The following is a 24,142-nucleotide window of genomic DNA, read 5'->3' as shown; positions in this document are numbered from 1 at the left end:
AGACACAAAACTAGGAACATGATACATGAGGCTAATAGAGATCAATGCTTTTACACTAATCAATGTTCCCTCTACAGACTGCTGTGTGTCTTTGGCCGGACATAATTTTACAGGAGGTAAATCTTAACTGCATCCCTTCAAAATATACTAAAATCATCTTATATTAAAATAGAAATATGGTTTGACTGCTAAAAAAAAATCAGGTAACTAGAACATAGAATTGTCTTTATTCTTTTCATAGGATAAAATAAAAAGCAAAACATTATAAACAAACAAGGAGAGCTTATTCATAATACACAATCAGGTAGTGTGTGATTAAAAACAGAGGCTGCCATAATAACCATAACGTAGGATGGGATACGTCTGAGGAATATATAAAGCAGTGATAACTAGCAGAACAGAGTAGGTGCTACTTATACATACTGTATGTCTGAAGGAACCAACCAGATGTTCAGTTTATTTTCCAAACTGGGGGAATAAAAAGGAAATTTGTCTACCGTGGATATGAAATGGGGGAGATTTACTAAAAATGGAGAGTTCAAAAGCTGTGCATTGTAGCCAATCCGCTTCTATCTTCAGTTCAATGAAGCTTTGACAATGAAACCTAGAAGCTGATTGGTTACTATGCATCTGATTTTGCACTCTCCAGTTTTATTAAACCCCAGAGTCTTCCTTTAAACACTCTGATATATACAACCAACAAAGTTGTTTAGGTCCTCCAGATAAATATATAAAAACACCCTTAGATCACACATACATTGCTTTAAATATCAATATTTTTTTAATTCATTCAGCTATTGCAATTGCAGCTATTGCAACTGTCAAATATATGTATTTAAAATGAAAAGCTGAAAGCAGACGTACAGTGGTGGTGGGGGGGGGGGGGGGGGGGGGGGGTCTGCTCTGTAAGCAAGGGGGTAGAATGTGGACTTAGAGAAGGGTGGATCTAACCTTAGTAGTGCTGATCATTAGCATTCCAATGAGATGGCAGGAGATGGAGCATTATGCAGAACTGTATAGGATGATGTAATGAGGGAGGAGGTCATCAGTAAGTAAAAGTGACACTGCTGCAAAGAATCATTTGTTCCCCTCTCCTGCTTGACGTGGCTTTGCTGTGTGGCTGTGTGTAATTATCAGGATTTTGTAGGTAACACAGCCCCTATATAGGTATTTATCTGCTCATGTAGCTGTTTCCCTGGAATTCTGCTTTAAACATGCCAATAACAGAATACAGAAGTCTACCATCAGTGATGCCATGAAAGTCATATCACTCCCATTAGTTCCTGTGAAAGTCTCTGTTCTCATTAAAATTTCACCAACTGAGTTTTCATTTTGTTAGTCATTGCCAAGTGTGATTATTAAATTAGCAAATGTTTAAGCATGAGCTGAGATAATGGCTATTTACAAAATAAAGGCAACCTGTAATGAGGTCGCCATTGTTGACCTACATCTGAAAATGCTAGAAAGGACATGAGAGCAACACATGTCAGAAAACTATAATTTTCAGAAGAATAAGCAATGGCAGCTTCCATATTTTCTCAGGGCATGTTTCCTTTAGCTTCTAAGTTGCTAAAGCTGTAAAGGGTCTTGCTGCTGCATAGTGAAGCCTTCTAAATGCAGAAGGCAAACATACCAGTGCATCATGCATTGTGCTGTGATACAGACACCCACAAAGACTTAGACCCCGTACACATGATGAGAATATTTTTGCATGCTAGTCTCACATCAAAAATGAAGAAGTTACTAAAGTTACGAAAATTCTTGTATGACAGAATACAACTTTGGAAGTGATGTTATGTATTTTATTGTAATGTATTCTTTTGTTTCCAAGCATGCGTAGTTTTGGTCTTATGATTTTTTTTTATACAACTACTGTATTGATTAAACAAAAATTGTTTGTTCCGGTATTGTACGAGAAAATTGTCCCTTCGGATAATTTTGCATGAACTGTTGTGATGTCTCTCAAAAGCTGTGTATCAGTGTTATTTCTTGTTTGATTTTCTCATCGTGTGCAAGGGGCATTGATTTCCGGTTGAAGTCTCAAACCTTATCTTTTTATTTTCCTTTTTTGTCAGTGAAAATGTTGTTTCTGCTCTCACACTGCAGTGTTTTGGACTTGCAGAGCTGAGTAACAGCCAAACCCCTTATCACAATAATCTCTGTATTGCAGAGGGAGAGAAGGTGCATGTCAGACCAGGTCTGCTACTGTGGTGATTACTGAGTGCACTTTCGGTCTAATTCTGGAGCCTATAAGCACCAGCACACCAAATATTAATGGATCTCTCCTTGATTACTTGACAGGTCCTAAGCATTGTCCAGACAAATAGTTCAGCTGAAGAGCACCTGTTCTTCAAATCATTTTCTGTGTCCCAGTGAAGTCCATTGGATTTCAGGCCAAGCCTTTATGCAAAGCTTAAAAGCCTAAGCTTCTGTCTAAGTCCAGGGACTTTGCAGAACACAGGAATTGATCTGAGGATAAACGGAGATGCATTCAGGCACCACAGAGGCCTACATCTCAGCAGTATGATTAGCTTACAGTGACACTAAACAATTATTCCTGTTTTTCCACAAAAATAAAATCCATACACATCCACTATTTTATGACCCTCTGATCTGTTTTTTTATTAAATCAATTCTTACTGTGTTTTTCTGCCGCTTTGTATTATTCTCTGTTAGCACCTGAACCACTCCTTTTGATCTTCACTTCCATTTGTGCTCTATGCACACTACAATCAGATTAGTCCATAGTCCCTAGTTCATCTCGGGAGCAAGCAAGAGAGGGTGACTACATTCCTCCAAACAGTGGGACCATGTAGAATTAATGTAGACACCCTCTAACATGAAGTCAGATCACAGCAACAAAACAAAAAAAAGGAATTTGGAGGAGGCTGAGAGCAATAGAAGATAGTTTTTAAAGTTAAGAATACATACTTGAATAGAACTTTTCTTTTTAAACCAGAGTTTAGTGTTGCTTTAAGCCATGTTTAGGCATATTTACTATCATTCTCAGGAAAAATATGGGAGGAGAAATCTTACTGCTATAGAAAAAAATATCAATGCTCTTAGCATGCCCTCTGGGCCAAACACAGGACTATCCTGCAGAAACATAGTACGGGAACATTACAAGTTTTTAAAAAATATATTTGGCTCTGATAATACCCTAAAAATATTTGTTTTATTGATAAATTCTAAAATTAAAAAAAGAAAACCTATGAAATTAAATGTATGTATTTTTGTTATTTAGCTATGGATGCTAGAGTCAGGCCTTCTGTGCAAGATATTGACAGGTACGCTATAAAATGCACTAGTCACATGCACTAAAGGGCTGAACCTTTATTAAACAAAGACTTCACTAAGGCTGCATTGGTTCCAAAAAAATCCCCATGACTAGGTTTACACATGCTGCTGTTGAAGAAGCACCTCTGAAAAGCGGTCCATGTGCAAGCCGCTTTTTCAGAGGCATTTGACAGGCAGTGAGGAGGTGGTATGTTGAAGCCTTACCACCTGTTTTAAACTTTTAAATGATGCACCACTACAACACCAGACTTCAGTCGAGTACATTGCAAGCAGTTGTGGGAAGGTTGCAGTGTGGCCTCATTTGCTTGAAAAGATCACATTTGGTGGTGGTACTGCCTACCGAACGTGAGAGGGGAAATACCTTTTGACGTGGCCGCAGCATGTGTACATCCCCCATCCATTGCCTTTCAGTTTAAGGAAGGATACGTAGGGGAGGAAGGGGGGTAAAAACATGACTCAACCATGATTGTTTAAGATTACAATATGGCTTCCTCTTAAAATCCTGGGACTCTTGGCAGAGCCAACACAGATTGTAATTATGGGGCAGCAACAAGAACTATATCAACCCCTATTAGGCAATCCAGCTTTGGGCACAGGGCTTAAGTGACATTACTGTATGCCTGAAAATAGGTATGTGTTGTTTAGTTTGGCTTGCAAGATGGTTACTTTAACATAAGTATCTTAAAAAAATATTAAAAAAGAGCTTGGGGACAGATTTATCTGAGGTGAAAAGAGATGAGTAGGTGTGGAGGGAGCTCAGAGGAGCCTGGCCACCCACATGGACATAAGGACAGCAATGGCAGTTGCGAAGGAGGCCGAGGTTGTAACAGCTGAATTGCAAAGGTCAGTGATGCAGCACTCAGACGTGGTTTTCACTTTAATGGTATTCATGTAGGTTTCTTCAGACTCTCCAACACACTGTGTGAGCGCTGAACAGGACTTCTTCTTTAAATACAGGTCACCTGCATCAAAATACACAGGAGATAAACAATGCAAGCAAGTCATTGTACATATAAACTCATTAAGGTGTATGTATTGCCAACATTTTTGTTTTAGTTTTAGATAATGTAATAAAGGATTGAAACCTCTATCAGTCTTTTTTGTTTTCTGTATGTTTTTTTCCTGCCTTGGAGATACTATAGGAAATAAACGATCTCTAACATGAGTGGAAATTCCCTTTTAGATGGCTGCAACCAAACAAGTATCTTCAATGGAATATTTCCTCTCTCTTCCTGTTTTGGTGACCACCATAAAATATTTGATCTTCCATTACTTATTATCCCACTGACAAAGGTCACCAAGACAAATGGAGAGGGTGATTCTCCCTGGAAAGAACATAAAATGGAGCAATGGGGGAGCAAGATGAAGACAAGTATTAGTGGGGAAGAGGGTTGGGTTATCAAAAAAATTGTCGCTTTTCCCATCCATGAATGGGCAAAAGGGAGAAATTCTTTTTAACTTATTTACAACAGCAATATGCATACGTATCTCAGAATGACATGTGGGCATTAACACCCAGCCTGTGCATCTACAGGTGAAACTCGAAAAATTACAATATCGTGCAAAAGTTCATTTATTTCAGTAATGCAACTTAAAAGGTGAAACTAATATATGAGATAGACTCATTACATGCAAAGCAAGATAGTTCAAACCATGATTTATCATACTTGTGATGATTATGGCTTACAGCTCATGAAAACCCCAAATCAACAATCTCAGAAAATGAGAATATTACATGCAATCAATAAAACAAGGATTGTAAATAGAACAATATCGGACCTCTGAAAAGTATAAGCATGCATATGTACTCAGTACTTGGTTTGGGCCCCTTTTGCAGCAATTACTGCCTCAATGCGGCGTGGCATGGAAGCTATCAGCCTGTGGCACTGCTGAGGTGTTATGGAAGACCAGGATGCTTCAATAGCAGCCTTCAGCTCTTCTGCATTGTTCGGTCTCAGGTCTCTCATCTTTCACTTGGCAGTGCCCCATAGATTCTCTATGGGGCTCAGGTCAGGCGAGTTTGCTGGCCAATCAAGCAAGTAATCCCACGGTCATTGAACCAGGTTTTGGTGCTTTTGGCAGTGTGGGCAGGTGCCAAGTTCTGCTGGAAAATGAAGTCAGCATCCCCATAAGCTCGTCTGCAGAAGGAAGTATGAAATGCTCCAAAATCTCCTGGTAGATGGCTGCGTTGACCCTGGACTTAATGAAGCACAATGGACCAACACCAGCAGATGACATGGCTCCCCAAATCAACACAGACTGTGGAAACTTCACACAGGACTTCAAGCATCTTGCAGTGTGTGCCTCTCCATTCTTCTTCCATACTCTGGGTCCTTGGTTTCCAAATGAGATGCAAAAGTTGCTCTCATCAGAAAAGAGGACTTTGGGCCACTGAGTAACAGACCAGGTCTGTTTTTCTTTAGCCCAGGTAAGACGCTTCTGACTTTGATGTTCAGGAGCGGCTTGACAAGAGGAATACGACATTTGAAGCCCATGTCCAGGATCCGTCTGTGTGAGGTGGCTCTTGATGCACTGACTCCAGCCTCAGTCCACTCCTTGTGAAAGTCCCCAACACTTTTCAATGGCCTTTTCCTGACAATCCTCTCCAGGCTGCGGTCATCCCTGCTGCTTGTGCACCTTTTTTCTTCCACACTTTTCCCTTCCACATAATTTTCTATTAATGTGCTTTGATACAGCACTTTGGGAACATCCAACATCTTTTGCAATTACCTTTTGGGGCTTTCCCTCCTTATGGAGGGTGTCAAAGATGGTTTTCTGCACAACTGTCAGGTCAGCAGTCTTTCCCATGATTGTGATTCTTACTGAACCAGACTGAGAGACCATTTAAAGGCTCAGGAACCCTTTGCAGGTGTTATGGCTTAATTAGCTGATTAGAGTAGGACAGTTTGAGCCTAGAATATTGCACCTTTTCACAATATTCTAATTTTCTGAGATTGTGGATTTGGGGTTTACATGAGCTGTAAGTCATAATCATCACAATTATGACAAATCACAGCTTGAACTATCTTGCTTTGCATGTAATGAGTCTATCTCATATATTAATTCCCCTTTTAAGTTGCATTACTGAAATAAATGAACTTTTGCACGATATTCTAATTTTTCGAGTTTCACCTGTATATGGCACTGTCTTGATCCGGGGCATGCTCCATCTACACCCCAAGAACTATGACTGAACCTTCAAGGACACGTCACAGTCAGCTACTGACACCATCGGAAGCCATCCTACCAGCTCCTGATGATGTCAGCACGGTGCAGCCAATCACAGTGCCACACAATTGGGAGCCCACTCCTACTGGCCTCAGGTGTCATGGCCTATTTATTGGGACGGCGCCCGACAGGTTAAGGGGGTTATTGTATATGTAAAGCCAAAACTTTTTTTTTGTTTGTTTTGGATTGGAGTGGAACTAAAATCTTTAAATCAGCATTAAAGTAGAAGTCCAGGCTAATATTATCCAAGCTAAAACTTGCCCTCATCTCCATTCTAAGCCCTATACTAATTACCCTGTAAAGGAAATATGTGCTTATTTCCCTAATCTAAGGGCACTCGGTCATCTCTTCAGTGGAGAAGGGGGACAGTGGACAACAGATGCCTCATAGTAAGTCTACGGGTGGCATAACTGCCCGGGAACTGCAACCATTGTCGCTGCCATCTCCTCTCCCCTGAAGCTGGCTGCTGGGGAGGTCACATGACCATACCAGAGCACCCTTAGATTAGGTAAGTATAGACATCTTTCCATTACAGGATAGTTAGTATAGATCTTAGAGTTGCAGTGGAAGTAGGTTTACGCTTAGATAACTTACATTAAATGTTTTTAAGCCTTATGTTAACAGATAGGAAGGTATATTATATTATAGTTATTATATTATATTTTATTGTTTAAACTTTTTTTTTTTTTAGTTTCTCAGATACTCAGTTCCACTTTAAATAGGGAATTGGTAAAATCGCTGTCAGGTTTTTTTTTTATTGCCGTGTCCTATTATAGAGTTTTCCCTTTCTCTTCTGTAGACACCACAAGAAGTATGTGGGAAATCCCCCAAAACCACAGAAGTGTGTTAGCTTGAACATAACAGGTGTTTGTCATCGCTAAATCTAGAGTTACGTACCTGTTCTTGCAGTCTCTGTCTTGCACACTTGAAGTAGCTCGCAGGTTTTTTTTGTAGGGGCAAAGCAGGTGCCAAATGGGCAAGTGTAACAATCCAGTGCGCCACCTGTTGGAATAAACACAAAATATCATATTGAGAGGACAATATTAGTACATAAAACACTATGCGCAGGATCAGTCTCCTTTTTGACACATATACAGGTGCAAATAGAAGCAGTATATATACATTTTCAGCCAGAAGATTACTTATCTCTCTTTGATGGCGGCAGTGTTTCATTTCTTGGGCCAGAAACATTCAGTGCTAGCCAGTCCTACATAGTGACTCTTCCTAGATATGATTGGGACGATACACTACACTAGAGGCACTAGAAGTGTGGCCTCACTAAAGTCAATGAGGAGTTGCTGTGATGGCACAGCCAGCTTTGGAGAAGGTTTCCAGCCTGAGTATGTAAAAAATCCAGATTATGCACATTAACCACCTCAATACTGGACACTTTCAGCCCCTTCCTGCCCAGGTCAATTTTCACCTTTCTCACATTTTGAATGATAATTTCTCAGTCAGGCAACACTGTACCCTTATGAAATTTTTATCATTTTTCTCACACAAATAGAGCTTTTTGTTGGTGGTATTTAATCACCAATGTGTTTTTCATTTTTGCTAAATAAACAAAATTTGGTGAGAAAAACTTGTTTTTCTTAGTTTTTGTAATACAATTTTGCAAATAAGTAATTTTTCTTCATAAATTGTGACCAAAATGTATGCTTCTGCATTTCTTTGGTAAAAATAAAGTTATAGAGTCTACAAGCTATGGTGCATATCACTGAAAATTGATCACACCTGATTTACGGAGTGCATATCTAATTTTTGAGGCCCTAACATGCCAGGACAGCACAAATTCCCCCCAATGACCCCTTTTTGGAAAGTAGACAGTCCAAGGTACTTAGTAATAGGCATCATGGGTTTTTTAAGTTGTAATTTTTTCCTACGGTTCTTTGGGAAATTAAGAAATTAAATAAAATTAGTTTTTTTTCCACAAAATTGTCATTTTAACAATTTATTTGTCACACACGGCATAGGCATACTTGCAATTACACCCCAAAACACATTGTGCTACTTTTCCCAAGTAAGGGGATACCACAGGTGTGAGATTTTTTTGCAGCCTAGCCACAAAGAGGAGCCAAAAATCCCAGAAGCACGTTTGGGCTTTCAAGGAGCATAAATTACGCTTCTAATTTCCTGACTACTTATCACACTTCTGAAGGCCCTGGAGCACCAGGGCAATAAAAACACTCACAAAATGAACATATTTTGGAAAGAAAACACCCTAATGTATTTTCTGTTGAGTCTTTGGAACATGTCTTTTTTTGCCACAAGTTTTTGAAAAATGTGGAAAGAAAATGAAAAAGTCAATTGTTTTTTTTTGTTTGTTTTTTTTACACAAAGTTGGCAATTTGTAAGATTTCTAACACATAGCATGGACATACTAAGAAATACACCCTATAATACATTCTGCTACTCCTACTGAGTATGGCGATGTGTGAGACTTTTTCACAGCCACACAGAGACGGTCAAAATCCAAGGCATTACAGGAGCATAAATTGCACATCCAATTTCCTGACTACAAACGATAGTTCACTGGGATACCGACAGATGTTAAGGGTCCATTAGGGACACTGACAGATGTTGATGGTCCAATACAGACACCGACAGATGTTGATGGTCTAATAGGGACTCTGACAGATCTTGATTTTAGAATGGGACTCTATTGCAGATGTCGATGGGACACTGGTACAACATGCCAGATGTTGATGGGACACGGGTACACTGACAGATGTTGATGGTCCACTAGAGACACAGAGAGATGTTGATGTTGCAATGGGACACCAACAGATGTTGCAATGGAGCACTGTTGATGTGCACTGGTACAATGTGACAGATGTTTCTGTGCACTGGTACACTGTGACAGATGTTGATGGGACACTAGTACACTGTAACAGATGTTTTTGTGCAGTGGTACACTGTGACAGATGTTGAAGGTCCACTAAGGACAACAACAGATGTTGATGATCCACTAGGGACACTGACAGATGTTGATGTTGCAGTAGGACACTGACAGATGTTCATGTTGAAGTGGAACACTATTGCAGATGTAGAGCTACCCCCTAAGAAACAGCTGGATTTTGGGGTCCCCCTATTCCTGCACAGCCAGGCAACATGTATTTTCTTTCTCACGTGGTCAGTAACCAGTCAATGGACTTATTTTTTGTTGTTTTATTAAGGGGGAACCAACTTGGATAGGGATAAGGAGATATGGGATGCCCAACTTGACTTGATTGAACAATCTGAGGACAAACTTCCTTCACTATGTACAAAAAAACATCCTGGACTGTACTCCTTCCGGAATAACATCAGTCTCTAAAAGATCAATTCAAAGGTTCCTCTTTTAGGAGATCCAGGTCCCCTGGGTGAAACTCACAAAGTCCCATTACTTTCCAGAAAAAATGTCAGCTCACCTGGCTACCTTGTAAAGTATCCCAGAGCAAGGGATGTAGGTTAGCTTGTGCCACTGTCCTAATAAAAGCATGCTGGATATTGCATCTGGCAGCCGTCTCCCTTGTAGACCCTGGGGGTGCAGAGGTACTCACACTGTTCCTTGTATCCCACTGCCTTGGATAAGACAGCTGTTCAGGCCTTCTGCTGTGCTGGTCTTCCCATGCTACGCAGGGTGTCTCTTGAATAAGATTGTAAGGTAGTGAAGATCCCTCTCTCCATCTTCCTCTCCTTCCTTCCTCAGCTGCAGCCTGGAGGTAGAGCCTCCCTTCCCCAGGGTCTCCTCCCAGGCTTCTCAATTCTCAGCACTCCATCTTCCGCCGGACCACACTCAACAAACTGCTGGTTAGGCTTTTCAATATTTATGGGTGCACATTACTGCACTGCCAAGCCTCCTGCCTGAGGATTGGTCAACCTCCTGAATATTCAGATCCCTGCCCCTACACTCCCACCCACTAGTTTCTAGAAGTTTCCATGGACCTCCAAAACCAGAGGGAGGTGATGGAGGCTTGATCTGAGCTTGAACCCCACAGACATTCTGACTTCAGCTACTCTGTGAGCCAAACTAAGTTTACCTATCTAAGCAATAGAGGATGCTATATAGATGTTCATGGAGCACTGGTACACTGTGACAGATGTTTTATGCACTGGTACACTGTGACAGATGTTGATGAGACACTGGTACAGATGTTGATGGGACACAGACAGGGACACATAGTGCTTGGCGCACTCATGTGGGATGGCTACACTCTGTGGGATCAGTGTGTAACTGCATAGTAACATCATCAGCTACACGCAGATCGCTGACAGACTGCAGTGATCCTCCTCCTCACTGAGCTCAGAAAGAGAGATGAAACAGAGGCACATGACTCTGTTGACATTGTGTAATGGCCGTAATTGGACAGAGCCATCACATGATCAGGAGGGCCAATTAGAGAGCCCATGTCCCTATCTGTGATGTGCTGTGTCCAAAGGGACATAGCCATCAAGGAATCGCTCTGCTGCACGGCCCCAGTTCTGACAGGATGTACAAGTATGTTCAGTCAGAACAGTACTTGTCCCACCCAGCCATTTATATACAATGGCCGGGTGGGAAGCGGTTACAAAAACAGTAGCAGTAACAGCTCTTTAAAACAAGCCCTCATTCATCTCTGCATCTATAAGCATTGTTGAGAAATTAAAGTGTAACTAAAGGCAAAATGTTATTTTTCTTTCTCCACAGAGTGGAGAGGGTTTAGAGCACCTGTCAGGTATTGCCATCTGTGCAAACGTTAGGGAAAGTCAACCTCTCTATTTGTCCTGATAGTTATAAAAATTCTACATTTTGGGTTATCTGTAGAACAGTAAGGCTAGGTTCACAGCTATGCAGTTTGTGTTTGATCTGTTTCTGCATTGCATTTTTACACATGCGTTTTTGCCGTGATTTGTTTTTTTTTTCAACTTGTTGCTGGGCAGATTAAAATGCAAAACACATCAAAAGCACGTCAAAAACACAAAAAAAGAATCAAAGCGCATCAAAAATGCACTACATGATTTTCTGCAGCATATCTGTTGAAGTTTATAGAACCAAAAACGCAACGTTTTGCATTTAAAAAAGTCCCTGACCCTTTCCAAAAATTGGAGCGGGTGAAAATGCAGAGATGTGAACTTGTCCCATAGGAAATCATGTTAAATGGACTGCTGTGCATTTCCGTTTGAACCATTAGTGTGAACCTAGACTAACAGAGGGCAATAATAAAGGGCCAAACAAAAAAAAACAGATCGAAGGTTTCAGGGGTACTCTGCACAGAATGCGAGGTTCAGGGGTAAGCTGCATACAGAATGCAGGGCTCAGGTATGCGCTGTGTACAGAGTGCAGGGTTTAGGGGTGCGCTGCATACAGTGCACAGAGTACAGGGGTGCCCCCTTTTCCTTCAAATTGCCCCAAATCCCCCAGTACAGTGCTCTACTCCTTGACAGTACCTGATAGAGAACTACGGCTGTAGAAGAGCAGGATAGGTTACTCAGGAGGAGAGTGTAGTTTAGCTGCAGGGCACGTGGGGCCGTGGGCACAGGCTTCAGGAGCTGTTGCCACCAGACAAGCACAGGGTTCCAGCTACCTATCTATGCAGAATAGTGGCAGGCGGAGCACAGCTGAGATCACCCTGCAGCCAGCACTAGAGGAGCCAGATTGGCAAATATGTCCGCTGGCTTCAGTCAGCTTCTATTTAAAAATAATCCCAACTGGCTCCAAACTCTGCCTGGATAAGTGGCTGCTGGTGCTGCATCAAGCTGTAAAGCGGTTCTTTCTTACACTTGCGGATCCAACACTAACCTGCCTAAAAAAAATTACTGATTTTTACTGAGTTAAAATTTCTTTATGGGCATTTACTGACAGTTGTAAAATCACTGATTTTACAAGCTGTCAGTAAATTTAATGATGGCTGGCAACCCTGATGTAAATGCACACATTAGGGCGCCTATGCAAGAAAACTTTGAATACATTACACAGGTTAGATATTGCTGTGCATGCTGGAGTGAAAGCAATATTTCTGTTCCCAGTATTCATGGCTAATTCTAAACTGATGACCTGTAGGAGCTTTTACAGCCTATGGAAAATATAAAGTACTAAAGTGTGCACGCAATATATACATATATATATATCGCACATTATATATATATTCACATCAGTGCCTAACCCTCAAGGGGCGTACAGTCCTAGGTCCCTAACTCACATTCACAATAAATTACCCATTTTTTGGTAAAATATAAAAGATGAGGTTGATCCTAGTAAATAGATACTCAACATGTCAAATCTTAAAAATGAGTGTGCCGCCTCATCCCTTTAAAACATATAGCAATTACACAGGATCTGTGGCTGATTAAGATGGTAATTAAACTCACTTAGTGCCTTATCTGCAATAAATTAGCCTCAGAACCTGTGTAATTACTATGTGTTCAGTTTTAAAGGGATGAGGTGGCAACCCTAGGGCACACTCGTTTTTAAGATTTGACATGTTGAGTATCTATTTACTAGGATCAACCTCATCTTTTATATTTTACCAAAAAATGGGTAATTTATTGTGTTTGTGTGCCCTCAAATTAACTTTACTGTATTTTTTATGGAAATATTGTGCTTTCAAAACCATTGCATTAATAATAAAAAAAAATTGGAACTACTATTTCCCTAAGGTGTCTGCTTTCAGAAAACATCAAATGTTTTCGGTTTTATGTAATCTTCCAGCCTAAAATTATTTTTTACACATGTGAACAAAAAAACACAAAATGGCTCTGGCAGCGAAAAAGTTAAATATAATCTTACATCTGAGAAGCCACAAACCAGCCTGCTGATTGCTAGAGAATGAAATTGAATATTACCTCCTGTCGTTATAAGTCAACCCAACCCAATTTTGTACAGAAACACTCCTAACCTTTCCACACTGATGTTTTTAATCAAAACTAATTTGCTGCATTCCTCTGTGTTGGAACAATCGTGCCATGCAGGGCTTACATATAATGATGGAATTCTCCATCAGATCCATTTGAATAAACAACCACAGCTGAATCCTATTGTGTTATAATAATACAGCCAGAATACATTTCCACAAATGGATAATGTAGGTTAATCACTATAGTCTGATTTTGTTAAATAAATTGCAGCCATAACAGGGTTATTTATGAAGCTAAACCAAATAAACTTTGAGACCTTGACCTATTCTCAATTTAAGTTTTCAGCTGCAAGTCGAAAGATAAATGATACAGTTACCAAAACTTTCTGATCTTCAGGTATAGTACCCCCTAGGATGCTAGAGTGTAGGCAAATTAAATTTTGCTCCTCTGGTTATTTGTTTTGGAGGCTGTGCAGAGCTTCACAGGTTGCTGGCCTGTTACTTACCCCTGTCTTCTGGAGTGTGGGATGGAGAGTATGGCTAGCAGCCTGAATATTTATGGCCCTTCCATCAATCCCTGGGGACACATGCCCAGAAGGTGGGGAAGCAACCCATAAATGCTCTGAAGCCTGGCAGTCTGGGAGCAGAGTCCAGGGTCCAGTCACTTGGAGGGACCCCTGTGTAGGGGGACTCTTCCCCTGGGGCAAAGGGAGGAGAAAATTGAGAGAGAGGGAAGAACAACAGGAGAGCTTCTGTAATTCATCCAGTTTAGGACTCAGCTAAGACTTGCTGCAGACCCACAGCCAAGCCAGAAGCAGTCTGTCCAGTGGAGGCCAAGACAACAGCTATTCTAGATCCTGGGTATTTCCTAAGGGACTGAGTGAGTAACAAATCATCCATCACCCCTAAGGGAGGGAGAAGACAGTGGAGTGCAATACCACACATGTCTGTGACAGAGTGTGGCTCAAGTGCATTGCAAGACAGCCAGGAGCACACTAATTCTACAACCTTGGGACTAGAGCAGCCAAGTGCTATGCAATACAGCAGGCTGTTGTGCCCTTAATACAGCTTTTTGGAACTGGTATTTTTTTTTGTGTGTTTTTTTTTTTGTGTGTGTGTTCTGCACTACTGCTCCCACAACTGTGCAACAGCTTGCATACTGAATTAGAGCATATATCTAGTAGGTCTTCAACTGTTTGTACATACTTCTACAATGTTTCTTCAGTTTGGGGTATCCCATGCACCTCCATCCAAGTTCATCGTTCCTAAAATAAACACCAAAAAAACTAAAACCTCTGGACTGTTTATTGAGCCTTCTGGAAGTGCATGAAAATACTGTTTGCCTGGCTGTGGGTACTCTAAAGGGGAAATACGCCCAAAATCCAGTGGCTCCTTTGGGGGTAGCACTACAAGGGCTTTGAATATTCAAAAAGAACATAGTTCCCAAAACTAGCCTAACATACAAAACATTTTTTTCACTGTGGATATGATGTACTGAACAGGTGTTATTAACAATAAATGATGTAGCACAGACCCCTGACGGGCCTCGCAGATTTGTCCCAGATTCTATTCCCAAGTAAGTGCATGGCAGATAGGCACACAGCAGCTCCTCTAGTCTCACACACAATAACCAGGCATTGAGTGCCTTTTTAGGTTTAATGCGCATTGAACTTGGTTGGGGTGCAGGGTGAGACTTAGGATACTCCAAATTTAGTAAGAAAAGTAGCAGAGGACACCCTCTGGCTTAACCAGACTCTTTGGGGTAACTCCCTTCTGGACTAGCAGCAATGGAACACACACAACTCAGGGACTTTAAAAACAGGAGCAGTCCTAGGTCAGCAACTGCAACTCTAGAGCAAGTGCTCAAAGGGTTAAGCAGCAACAGTCACTATAGTCTCTCACTCAGGCCTATACTCTCAATGTCCCTGTGTACATGGATGCCATTTCCAATACCAGCAGGCCAGGTCTTTAGTGAATCCCCTTTGAACTGGCTCCAGTTCTTTTCAGAAAATAGGTCCCCCAGCTCTCCCTGAGCTGGCGTCAGGGAGGGGCTGGCCATAGTACAGATGAAGCTCTGAGGTGCATAAAAAATGCGCAGGAGTGGGCCTACGGGTGCTCGTTTTACGGTGCAGAGACGTGCACATGTGCAAGCACGATTGCACCAGCCACTGACTCTGGCAACAAATGAACTTTTTAAGTGCAGCAGTTGTACTAGATCACTGTCTGATACACAGTGTCCCATGTGTTCCTTTAGCAGTTCCTGTACTTGTCACCTGTAGTTGACCCAGCTTGTCTTGACCATGCTTGAACGCTACCTGCCCTGCTTGTCTTTTATTTATTTCAGGTACTTATATAGCGCTGTCAATTTACGCAGCACTTTACATATATATATTGCACATTATATATATATTCACATCAGTGCCTAACCCTCAAGGGGCGTACAATCCTAGGTCCCTAACTCACATTCACACATACACATACTGGGGCCAATTTAGACAGGAGCCAATTCACCTATCAGCATGTATTTGGAGTGTGGGAGGAAACGGAAGTATCCAGAGGAAACCCACACAGGCACAGGGAGAACATGCAAACTCCAGGCAGGAGGTGCTGTGGCTGGGATTTGAACCAACGACCTTAGTACTGACAGGTGGAAGTGCTAACCATTTAGCTACTGTGCTGCCTACAATGGATTCCATTCTGCCTCCTGCTCATTTACCTGCTCCACTGACTCTGACCTTGGCCTGTAACATGACCATTCTCCTGCCTGTTGTCATGCTTGTTCTGACCATCTGTTACTGACATGGCTTTCCTGACCATGCATCCTATTTTGTCTGTCTGCTCAGCATCTCCTGACCAGAATGCTGGTCCTTACTGGTCATGTGCTATCTACATGCCCACCAGGCTACTCTGCACCAACTGTCAGTCATCTGCCAGCCAAGCAACTACCACCTTGCCAAGTTTGGGGTCTGCTGTACCTGCTGGGAGAGCGCCACTGGAGAAAAACACTCACAGTTCAGTTCAAATGCAGAAGAAAGAGATGTACCAACAGCAGAGTTTTGCCTGGCCAGTCTGGTCCCAAAGGGGAGGCTTCCTCAGGGATAGCAAATCCCTAGTGTAACGGAACCGGAACCCAGACCGCACTGAGTTTTTCCGTTATAGCACAACTTCCCCTGTCCGAACACCATCCACGGACCACACCCTCGGAATCCCTCAGGAAAATAGACAGACACCCAGCTCCTACTAAAACAGGAAGTCAACTAACTTTATTGTACACAAAACATGTTTTATACAGAGGGCGGGGAAAGACAATCAGGGACAGGACATACATCATCAGCCCACCCTCAGTGGGAAGGGCTACAGTATAGGCAGGAAACACCTCATCACCCCTCCCCATCCAACTAGACACAGAACAATGGGATGCAACCATGTGGCAAAGGACACTGACCAACCCCCACACCAATACACAAACAGTACATCCCATAATAGTTCACTAGACAGAGAGACACAGCACAATGGGGGGTAGCACATGGTAAACAGACAATGGACAGCCATGTGCCCTAGACAAAGGACAACACACAAGACTCAGACATTCACATACACACCCTGTAACCCTTAACAGGCACAGGGTGGGTTAAACATAATGATTTGGGGAGATGATACAGAGGTCCCCCCACCCCCAAAAGTCACTCCCGTCACACCTAGCCTGTCCCTACTCATCAAGAACCTTTCTCTGCCACTAGTCACTTTCCCTGTCAAATGGAGTCCCTCTCCCTACTCTACCCACTTTGCAAAAATGCACACCAAAACCCAGGGGCAGGGACTTACAGAGACCCTACTGACCCAAGATGGCTGCCAAAGGTCACATGAATGCAGCGTAGCCAACAAGAAGGCTTCTCCATGACCCAGGAAACCACAAAGAACCCAGGTTTCCCTTGGCTTCCTCTCCAAGCTGTGGTACCACTCAGTTGAGCACCACCTGCAGTGGAGAAAACAGACTGCACCTGCCTACACACACGATTTACATGATTGTGTCATCTCTGAGATGGCATCTCAGTCCAGGAAAAAGATGGTGACCCTGGACCCTGATTCCTGAAGAAAGCTCCATCCCTCAGGAGGGAAAAGCAGATAAAGGCATTCTCAGGGGTAGTATTATGAATAACTGATATCAGTCCCTAAATATATGTAACGCACTCCAAGTCAGCTAGATAGGCTGTTTGTTTTTTTATTGTTTTAGACAGAGGCTGAGTAGCAGCCTGGGATAAGTTAGCCTGTAAGTGAGGAAGGTGTTCACCTCAGGTCAGGCTAGGAGGATCGAATCAGGGCTTCTGGAGCCTCCTACCTCTCCAGAGCTTTCTGGAGGAGGGGTGGAGGAGGGGAGGAGGCCTAGATCTGCAAATCTGAGGGAACCTGGCCAATCCGCTGGCAGAAGGCTGGGTATGGTGACCAGAGCAACCCTCAAATGTGGTGGAGCAGAGTCAGAGAATGTCGGGTGGAAGGTGGAGTGAGGAGCTGGATTTTGAAACCTGTGAGGGGGCCCAAGGGAGGGGGCCAACCTACAGGCAGTTGCTAGAAAAGAGGACCTCCACTGCGCCACCGTCTCCTAGGGAGGACATCCTGAGCAGCAGTGAAGGAGCCAGCCCACCAAAAGGCCTGAAACCAGCTACCAACCACTATGCTGGCAGGAAAGGACAGTGTGAGTACTCTTACACCCAGTGGGCCAGATAGGAGGAGAGGGCAGTCAGGTCGAAAACCCAACTAGCTTCTCATCCAGGACTGCTGCTTTAAATTGGCAGTTTCTGAGTCCCCTGCCCAAGCATATCCTCAGGCAGCTGGGTGAAGAGAAGGAATTATCCAGGGTCTGAGGAGGTACACTAAAGGGGCTTTATCACCCCTTAAAGAGAGACTGTTGCTATTCATGTTTCTGTACATAGTTGCTAAGGAGAGTGTCCTAACGTTCTACAGTACCTCAGGCATACCATATACCCCTGGACTTCATCCAAGTTCAGGCATAGTTTGCATTCTCGATGAATGCCTGTTACAGTTCCCTCTGTTCTTTTATTCCCCGACGCATCAGAAACATAACGGCGGCAGGGTGGTGGAGGACAGCGGAGGAGGAAAATTTCAACTAAACCAGAAGATAACAGCACAAGGGACATGTCACAGTGAAAGTAAATAATATATCTCTTGTACTGATTTTCTATTTTTTTTTTTTACTAAACTTAGGTTTAAATGGAAGGCTTTTTGGTTCCTCTTGGCTAACCTCACTATAAGTTATCAGGATATACTTTCCCATGTCTCTGCATGCAATCCATTCTTTCAGAGAAGTATCCTTTCTATGCTTTTTTATACTACAGTATATTGAAGCCTTGTAAAAGCATCAAGGACAGGCAGTCCTTTCTTTTAGAGTGACTACTCCTGAGTTTAAGAAATGGTAATACCATGGAATAGGTATAGCTGTAGGGTAGCCCCATTAATAAATTAATAATACGTTCCTACATACAGGCAACACACTGCTATCGCCAATCATATTAGGCAATTATTGTGTAGATTATTATGGCTAATTTCTGTCTATGTAATACAAGAAGCTCTGATTGAAAAGTACAGCCTATCAGTTTAAGGACTGCAGAGAAGTTGGTTTAACCTCCTTGGCGGTATTCCCGACTGTAGTTTGGAGTAAACTTTCAGTACCAAAAGCAGTAACCCCGAGCTACACTCGGGATTACACTGCAGCGTTCCCTCTTGCACTTACCTTGTCCTTCGCTCCTGCGGTGTCCCCCCTGCAGCGTGCCTGGCCATCTCCTCCGGCCGATGCTGGCATCCGTCTTCCGGGTTCCGGTCCCTGTGAGCGTCGGGACATACGGGACTTACGCGGGACGGAACCGGCGGGAAATTAAAAATTTTTAATAGTGACATTCACTCAATACACTAAAAACACATAGTAAAACATTACTGTATCTAACCATTTCACATACATTTTGTCCCTAGTGCTTTGTCCTGTGCCCTGCATGCTCTTTTACTGTTCTTTCTGCCTGGAAACTGAGAAAAGTCCATGGCATCAAAAAAGCGTCCCTTTAGGTCAAAAGCTGTTTTAGACCAGCTAGAGAACAGCGATAGTAAATGAGAACCACTTGCAGAATTGAGTGATAATGATTCGTGGGGAAATTCGTCAACAGACACTGAAAACGATTTTGCGACTAAGCTCAGTGATGTGCGAACTTGGCGCTCTATTTCAAATTTCAGTGTTTTTGGTTTGATTATATTATTGAATTAAATGTATTATTATGTTTTATGACTCATGTTCGGACAGATTTCAGTGAGTTATTCCTAAAAATTACAGGTCTAGAATGAAAAAAAGACATATTTCCATGCAAAAAAATGTACCGCTTTGAGCACAGAAATACTGTCATAATCATACCGCTAGGGAGGTTAAGAGATTAGTTCACGTTTTCACAAACAACGAAAAGGTGAATAACACTCTCCCCAAACTTTTGGTCCTCTCCGCATGTACCTGAAGAATCCCCATCTTTCGACACGCTCTATAACTAACATAACAGTCCTACATATCCCAGCAGCCGAATCAGATCTAGAGCTCTCCAACCAGCAAAGCTCATGCTCCCTGCTGAATGGAAAGTTTTAGGTTAGATTTCTACTATGAGATCACTGCCTCCACACAGAGAGAAAGGGTCCTTTTTTGTGGTATGCTGGCAGGGGACAGGCTTTTCTACTTAGTGTCAGTCTGCTGTGGCTTTCCAAACAAAATGAACTGTAAGATATTGCACCCTTTGTTTTCTAAGCTCTAAACGGTCCCCTGAAGACATGCCAAGAACTTGCATCCAGCAGGCTTCTTTCTTACAGACCCTGGGGGTGTAGAGGTACTCACACTGTCCCTGTCCTGCAGTTGTGGATAGAACTGCTTAGAGGCCTTCCACTGGGCTTGTTCTATTCCAGGCTATCCAGGTTGTCCTTCCCCAGTGAACTGCAGGGCGCTCCCTCCTTCAGCTTTCCTCCTTCCTTCAACCTCAAGCCTGGAGGCAGAACCCATCTTCTCCAGGGCCCCCTCCTAGGCTACACAGCAACACTTCAACCATCCATCTTCCACCCAACTCCCCTGCTGGCCAGGCTCTGCCATATTTATGAACCAGTCTGCCACACTGCCAGGCCTAATGCCTGGGATTGGTCAGACTCCCAGAAAAATATGCAGATCAGCCCCTCATTACCTCCGCCTACTGACTTCAAGAAACTTCTCCAAGCTTTTAGAGCAGTGGAGGTATCAGAGGACTGACCTGTAGAGCCCACCAGTCTAATATGAAATAACCTTCTGTCTAAACCTTTAACTGCAATTAACAAACTATCTACACTTGAGGGCGCTACATCTGCTAAAACCATTGGAGGTCAGTGGGATAATGTGACCTACATTTGTGGTCAATAGGAAAAATGTCCCTCTTACATTGGTGGTCAAAGGAATGAAATTCCCTCTTACAGTGGTGGCCATCAGAATGCCACCCTTACAGACAACTAGAAAGATCATTGATGTCATGCTGCTGTCTCTGTCAAGTGATGTTGACCTTGGAACTATGTAGGCACCAATAAATAGGAGCCACAGCTCAAATAAACCCTAAAAACCTCTAGAGGATCCCTAGAGTTCAATGTAATCCTGGTTGAGAATAGCTAAACTAAACTATATCCTTATTCTCCAAAATAATCCATAAATATCTATTATTTAATGGCCCTGTAATCTATGTGTTTTTCTGCCTCCTTATTACATCCTTTGTGAGCTCCTGAACCACTCCTTTTCACTCTCACTCCTATTTGTTTGGAACAAGCAGTGCATTTTAGTTGCAGTCAAGTACTGCTCTATGCACACTACACATCCCAGAGTGTATAGGCCCTTATCCATATTGGAAGCAAGCAAGAGAGGTGGCTACAGTCCTACATACAGTGGGAGAATGAACGTAGCCACCCTGCAACAGGAAGTCAGATCACAGCAGCCAAAAATAAAACAATTTGGAGGAGGCTGAGAGCATAGAAAGTACTTTTTGGTGTTAACAATAAATACTTGAATATCATTTTTTTTAAAACCAGAATTTGGTTTCAGTTTAATGTTCAACCAATGCTTTAAGCTTAAAGCAAAACTAAAGATTATTCTTTTCCCCAGAAAATAACAAACATGTTATACTTACCTGCTCTGTGTGATTTTGCACAGGGCAGCCTGGATCGTCCTCTTCTCGTGTCCCCCACAGGCTCTCCTGGCTCCTCCTTTCTGTCAGGTGCCCCCGTAGCAAGCAGCACACAGAGCTGCAGCTTGGCCCCGCCCCCTCTTTCTCCTCATTGGCAGCCTGGCTGTGATTGACAGCAGCGGGAGCCAATGGCTCCCCTGCTGCTGTCTCAGCCAATGAAGAGGCAGAAACCATGCACAGCGGTGGATCTCGATGGGGCTCAGATAAGTATTGAGGGGGCTTGGGGGCACTGTTGCACATAGAATGCAAAAAGGTAAAAAACCTTGAGCCTTTACAACCACTTTAAAATAGCTTAGCTCAAATCAATTGAGTAGATAAAAAAACACCTAAAAGTATATTTATTTTTTAAAAAAGGAACAAAGTATTAGTAGCAGCTAGTTTTTCTTAGCAGCTTTCATTTCATCATACTTGTACATGTGTTGTCATATGTTTTCAGATTAAAATAACTACCATAAAACCTCACAGTCATTTGGCACCTATTGTTATGTACAAATCTCGATGCTTCCTCTAAAGTTGACTTTGCCCCTTCCTCTTTCATCTTTTGAGCCTTTGGTTGAGTCATTTGTGTAACCTGTGACATTTACCAGAAATCGCTGCTGGAATTTTTCCTAATGTGATTCTAAACCCAACAACAAAATGTAATATATTGCAGTTTACCAGTTAGCAGATGTGGTTAAACAGAGATGGGACACACCCTCACTATCAGCTCTACTCATACAACTCTCTATATTTAAATATTTGGTTATGTAGGAATAGTCAGAAAGGGAGAAGTTAGTGCTGTGCAAAAATTGTTTCATGGGTATACCTTGAACTGGATGTTTAGTTGCAAAATATACATTTTATACAAATAAAAGCTTTTAAACTGTACAGCATAATTTTGCTTTAGTTAATCTCGGGTAAATCTGACAACAGAACTTTTGTAACTAGATCTCTATTTTTCTTTTTATTATGCCTTGTCTGGTTGCCTTCAGAATCCGAAGGGCTAATCTGTGAAAAGGGGACTGATAATTTATCCTAAGAGACACCACAAGACTCTATGCATCTTTAGGTGACACTGAATAATATCCTTATTCACCAAAAATATTCCACTACTCGATGGCCCTGTAATCTATGTTATGTCTCTATTTAATGTCCCGTGAGCTCCCAGACATTTCCTTTCACTCTCACTTACATTTGTTTGGAATGAGCAGTGCATGATAGTTGCAGTTAAGTGCACACTTCAAATCCAATCCCTATTCCATTTCGGGAATGCGCAAAAAAGGATGGCTATGTTCCTACAAATAGTGGGACCATAGAGAACAAAGTAGCCACTCTCTAACATGATGTCGGAAAAAAAATGGAGGTTTGGAGGAGGCTGGGTGCAATAGAAGATAGTTTTTTTTTGTTTTGTTTTGTTTTTTTCATTTAGTTAAGAATATGTACTTGAATAAACTTTTTTTTTTAAAACCAAGTAAAATGTTTTCTTAAATATGTCTGCCACTTTGGATTTGAAGTTTTAGATTAAAATATTCATACAACACTTCCCAGATATGGAACCAATATACTGACATTTTTGTAAACGTACTAAAAAATAGATTTAATTTAAATATTAGTAAAGTCAGACATAGGGGGCTATTTACTAAAACTAGAATGTGCAAAATCTTGTACATCTCTGCTTAGAAACCAGTCGGCTTCCAGATTTTATTGCAAACACTTAATTGAACAAGCTGAAGTTAGAAGCTGATTGGCTAACATGTACAGCTGCACCAGATTCTGAGTGCACCAGTTGTAGTAAATCTCCCCCATAGAGTCTTAACAATGTAAAAAATAAAATAAACACTTTTTAAGTGATCCTACGAAAGTATCCTTTTCCAAAAACTTAATGTTTGTAAAAAAAATCTCATTACTAAAGTACATAAAACATATTACATCCCAATAATATATTAATGGTAAAAAAAAACCCTATACATTCTATGCAGACTTACCCAGATGACAGGCCTGGAGTGCAAAAAAGCAAATTACAATCCACTTGTTCATTTTCTTACTAAAGAAAACTTTCAGTGTAACCACACTTTCGGGTATATGCGTCTTCCTTTTTTCTCTCTTCCTCTGCTGCTTCCAGACTTCCAAATGTCTTTTATATGAGGGTTTGTCCTGGTCAGAAAGACTCCACCTAGTGATGCTCAAAAAAAGTTACATAACAGATACAGATTTCCATGCTTAGAGTGAATAATGTGTACTGTCTTGTTCAATGCAGAATCAAGATTCTGTTGGGTAAAAAAATTAACTCAGGAACTCTAATATTACATAAATAAGTAAATATGATTCTGTATCTGCCTGTTGCAGCTGGTATGTATACGCAGGGCAGCTGTTAGAAATCATTGGGCCCCATACAGGCTATCTGATGGGGCCCCTTTGACCACACCCTGGCCCCACCATCTGCTACACCCCTGACCCCGTCTCAACACAAAATGCAGCTTTGTCTTCAAGTGCATGCAGTAGACGTGGAGCAGTTACAAATACAAGTTTGAGTGAGGCCTAAGGCTACAGGGCTTTTCTTCTCAAAGAATATGTGCAGGAACTCCA

At 42.0% G+C, this 24,142-nt stretch overlaps 1 protein-coding gene across 1 annotated transcript; it reads right to left on the bottom strand.

Moving 5' to 3' along the window:
• Positions 1 to 208: 208 nt before the first annotated feature.
• On the bottom strand, positions 209 to 23,880 carry LOC149447493 (uncharacterized). The gene is made up of 3 exons (XM_089652510.1): positions 23,542 to 23,880; positions 7,423 to 7,527; positions 209 to 4,259 (listed from the first exon to the last, which is right to left on the bottom strand). Exons 1-3 carry the CDS (start codon positions 23,591 to 23,593, stop codon positions 4,054 to 4,056), a joined length of 363 nt encoding a protein of 120 aa, XP_089508636.1. The 5' UTR covers positions 23,594 to 23,880; the 3' UTR covers positions 209 to 4,053.
• Between the last annotated feature and the right edge of the window lie 262 nt (positions 23,881 to 24,142).

Source organism: Staurois parvus, unplaced genomic scaffold, assembly GCF_062004578.1.
Source record: "Staurois parvus isolate SC_StPar_1 unplaced genomic scaffold, SC_StPar_1.0 ptg000684l, whole genome shotgun sequence".
NCBI lineage: Eukaryota > Metazoa > Chordata > Amphibia > Anura > Ranidae > Staurois > Staurois parvus.
The sequence above is the reverse complement of the archived record's forward strand: the minus strand, read 5'-3'. Positions and strand labels throughout refer to the sequence as shown.

Bases quoted from the DNA above. Each gene is read 5' to 3' on its own strand.
- LOC149447493 (XM_089652510.1), bottom strand. From the start codon at position 23,593: ATGAACAAGTGGATTGTAATTTGCTTTTTTGCACTCCAGGCCTGTCAT. The intron at 7,528-23,541 runs GTAAGTCTGCAT...TTATTCCAACAG, and splicing joins ACTCCAGGCCTGTCATCTGG to GTGGCGCACTGGATTGTTAC. The intron at 4,260-7,422 runs GTACGTAACTCT...ATTTTGATGCAG, and splicing joins GACAGAGACTGCAAGAACAG to GTGACCTGTATTTAAAGAAG.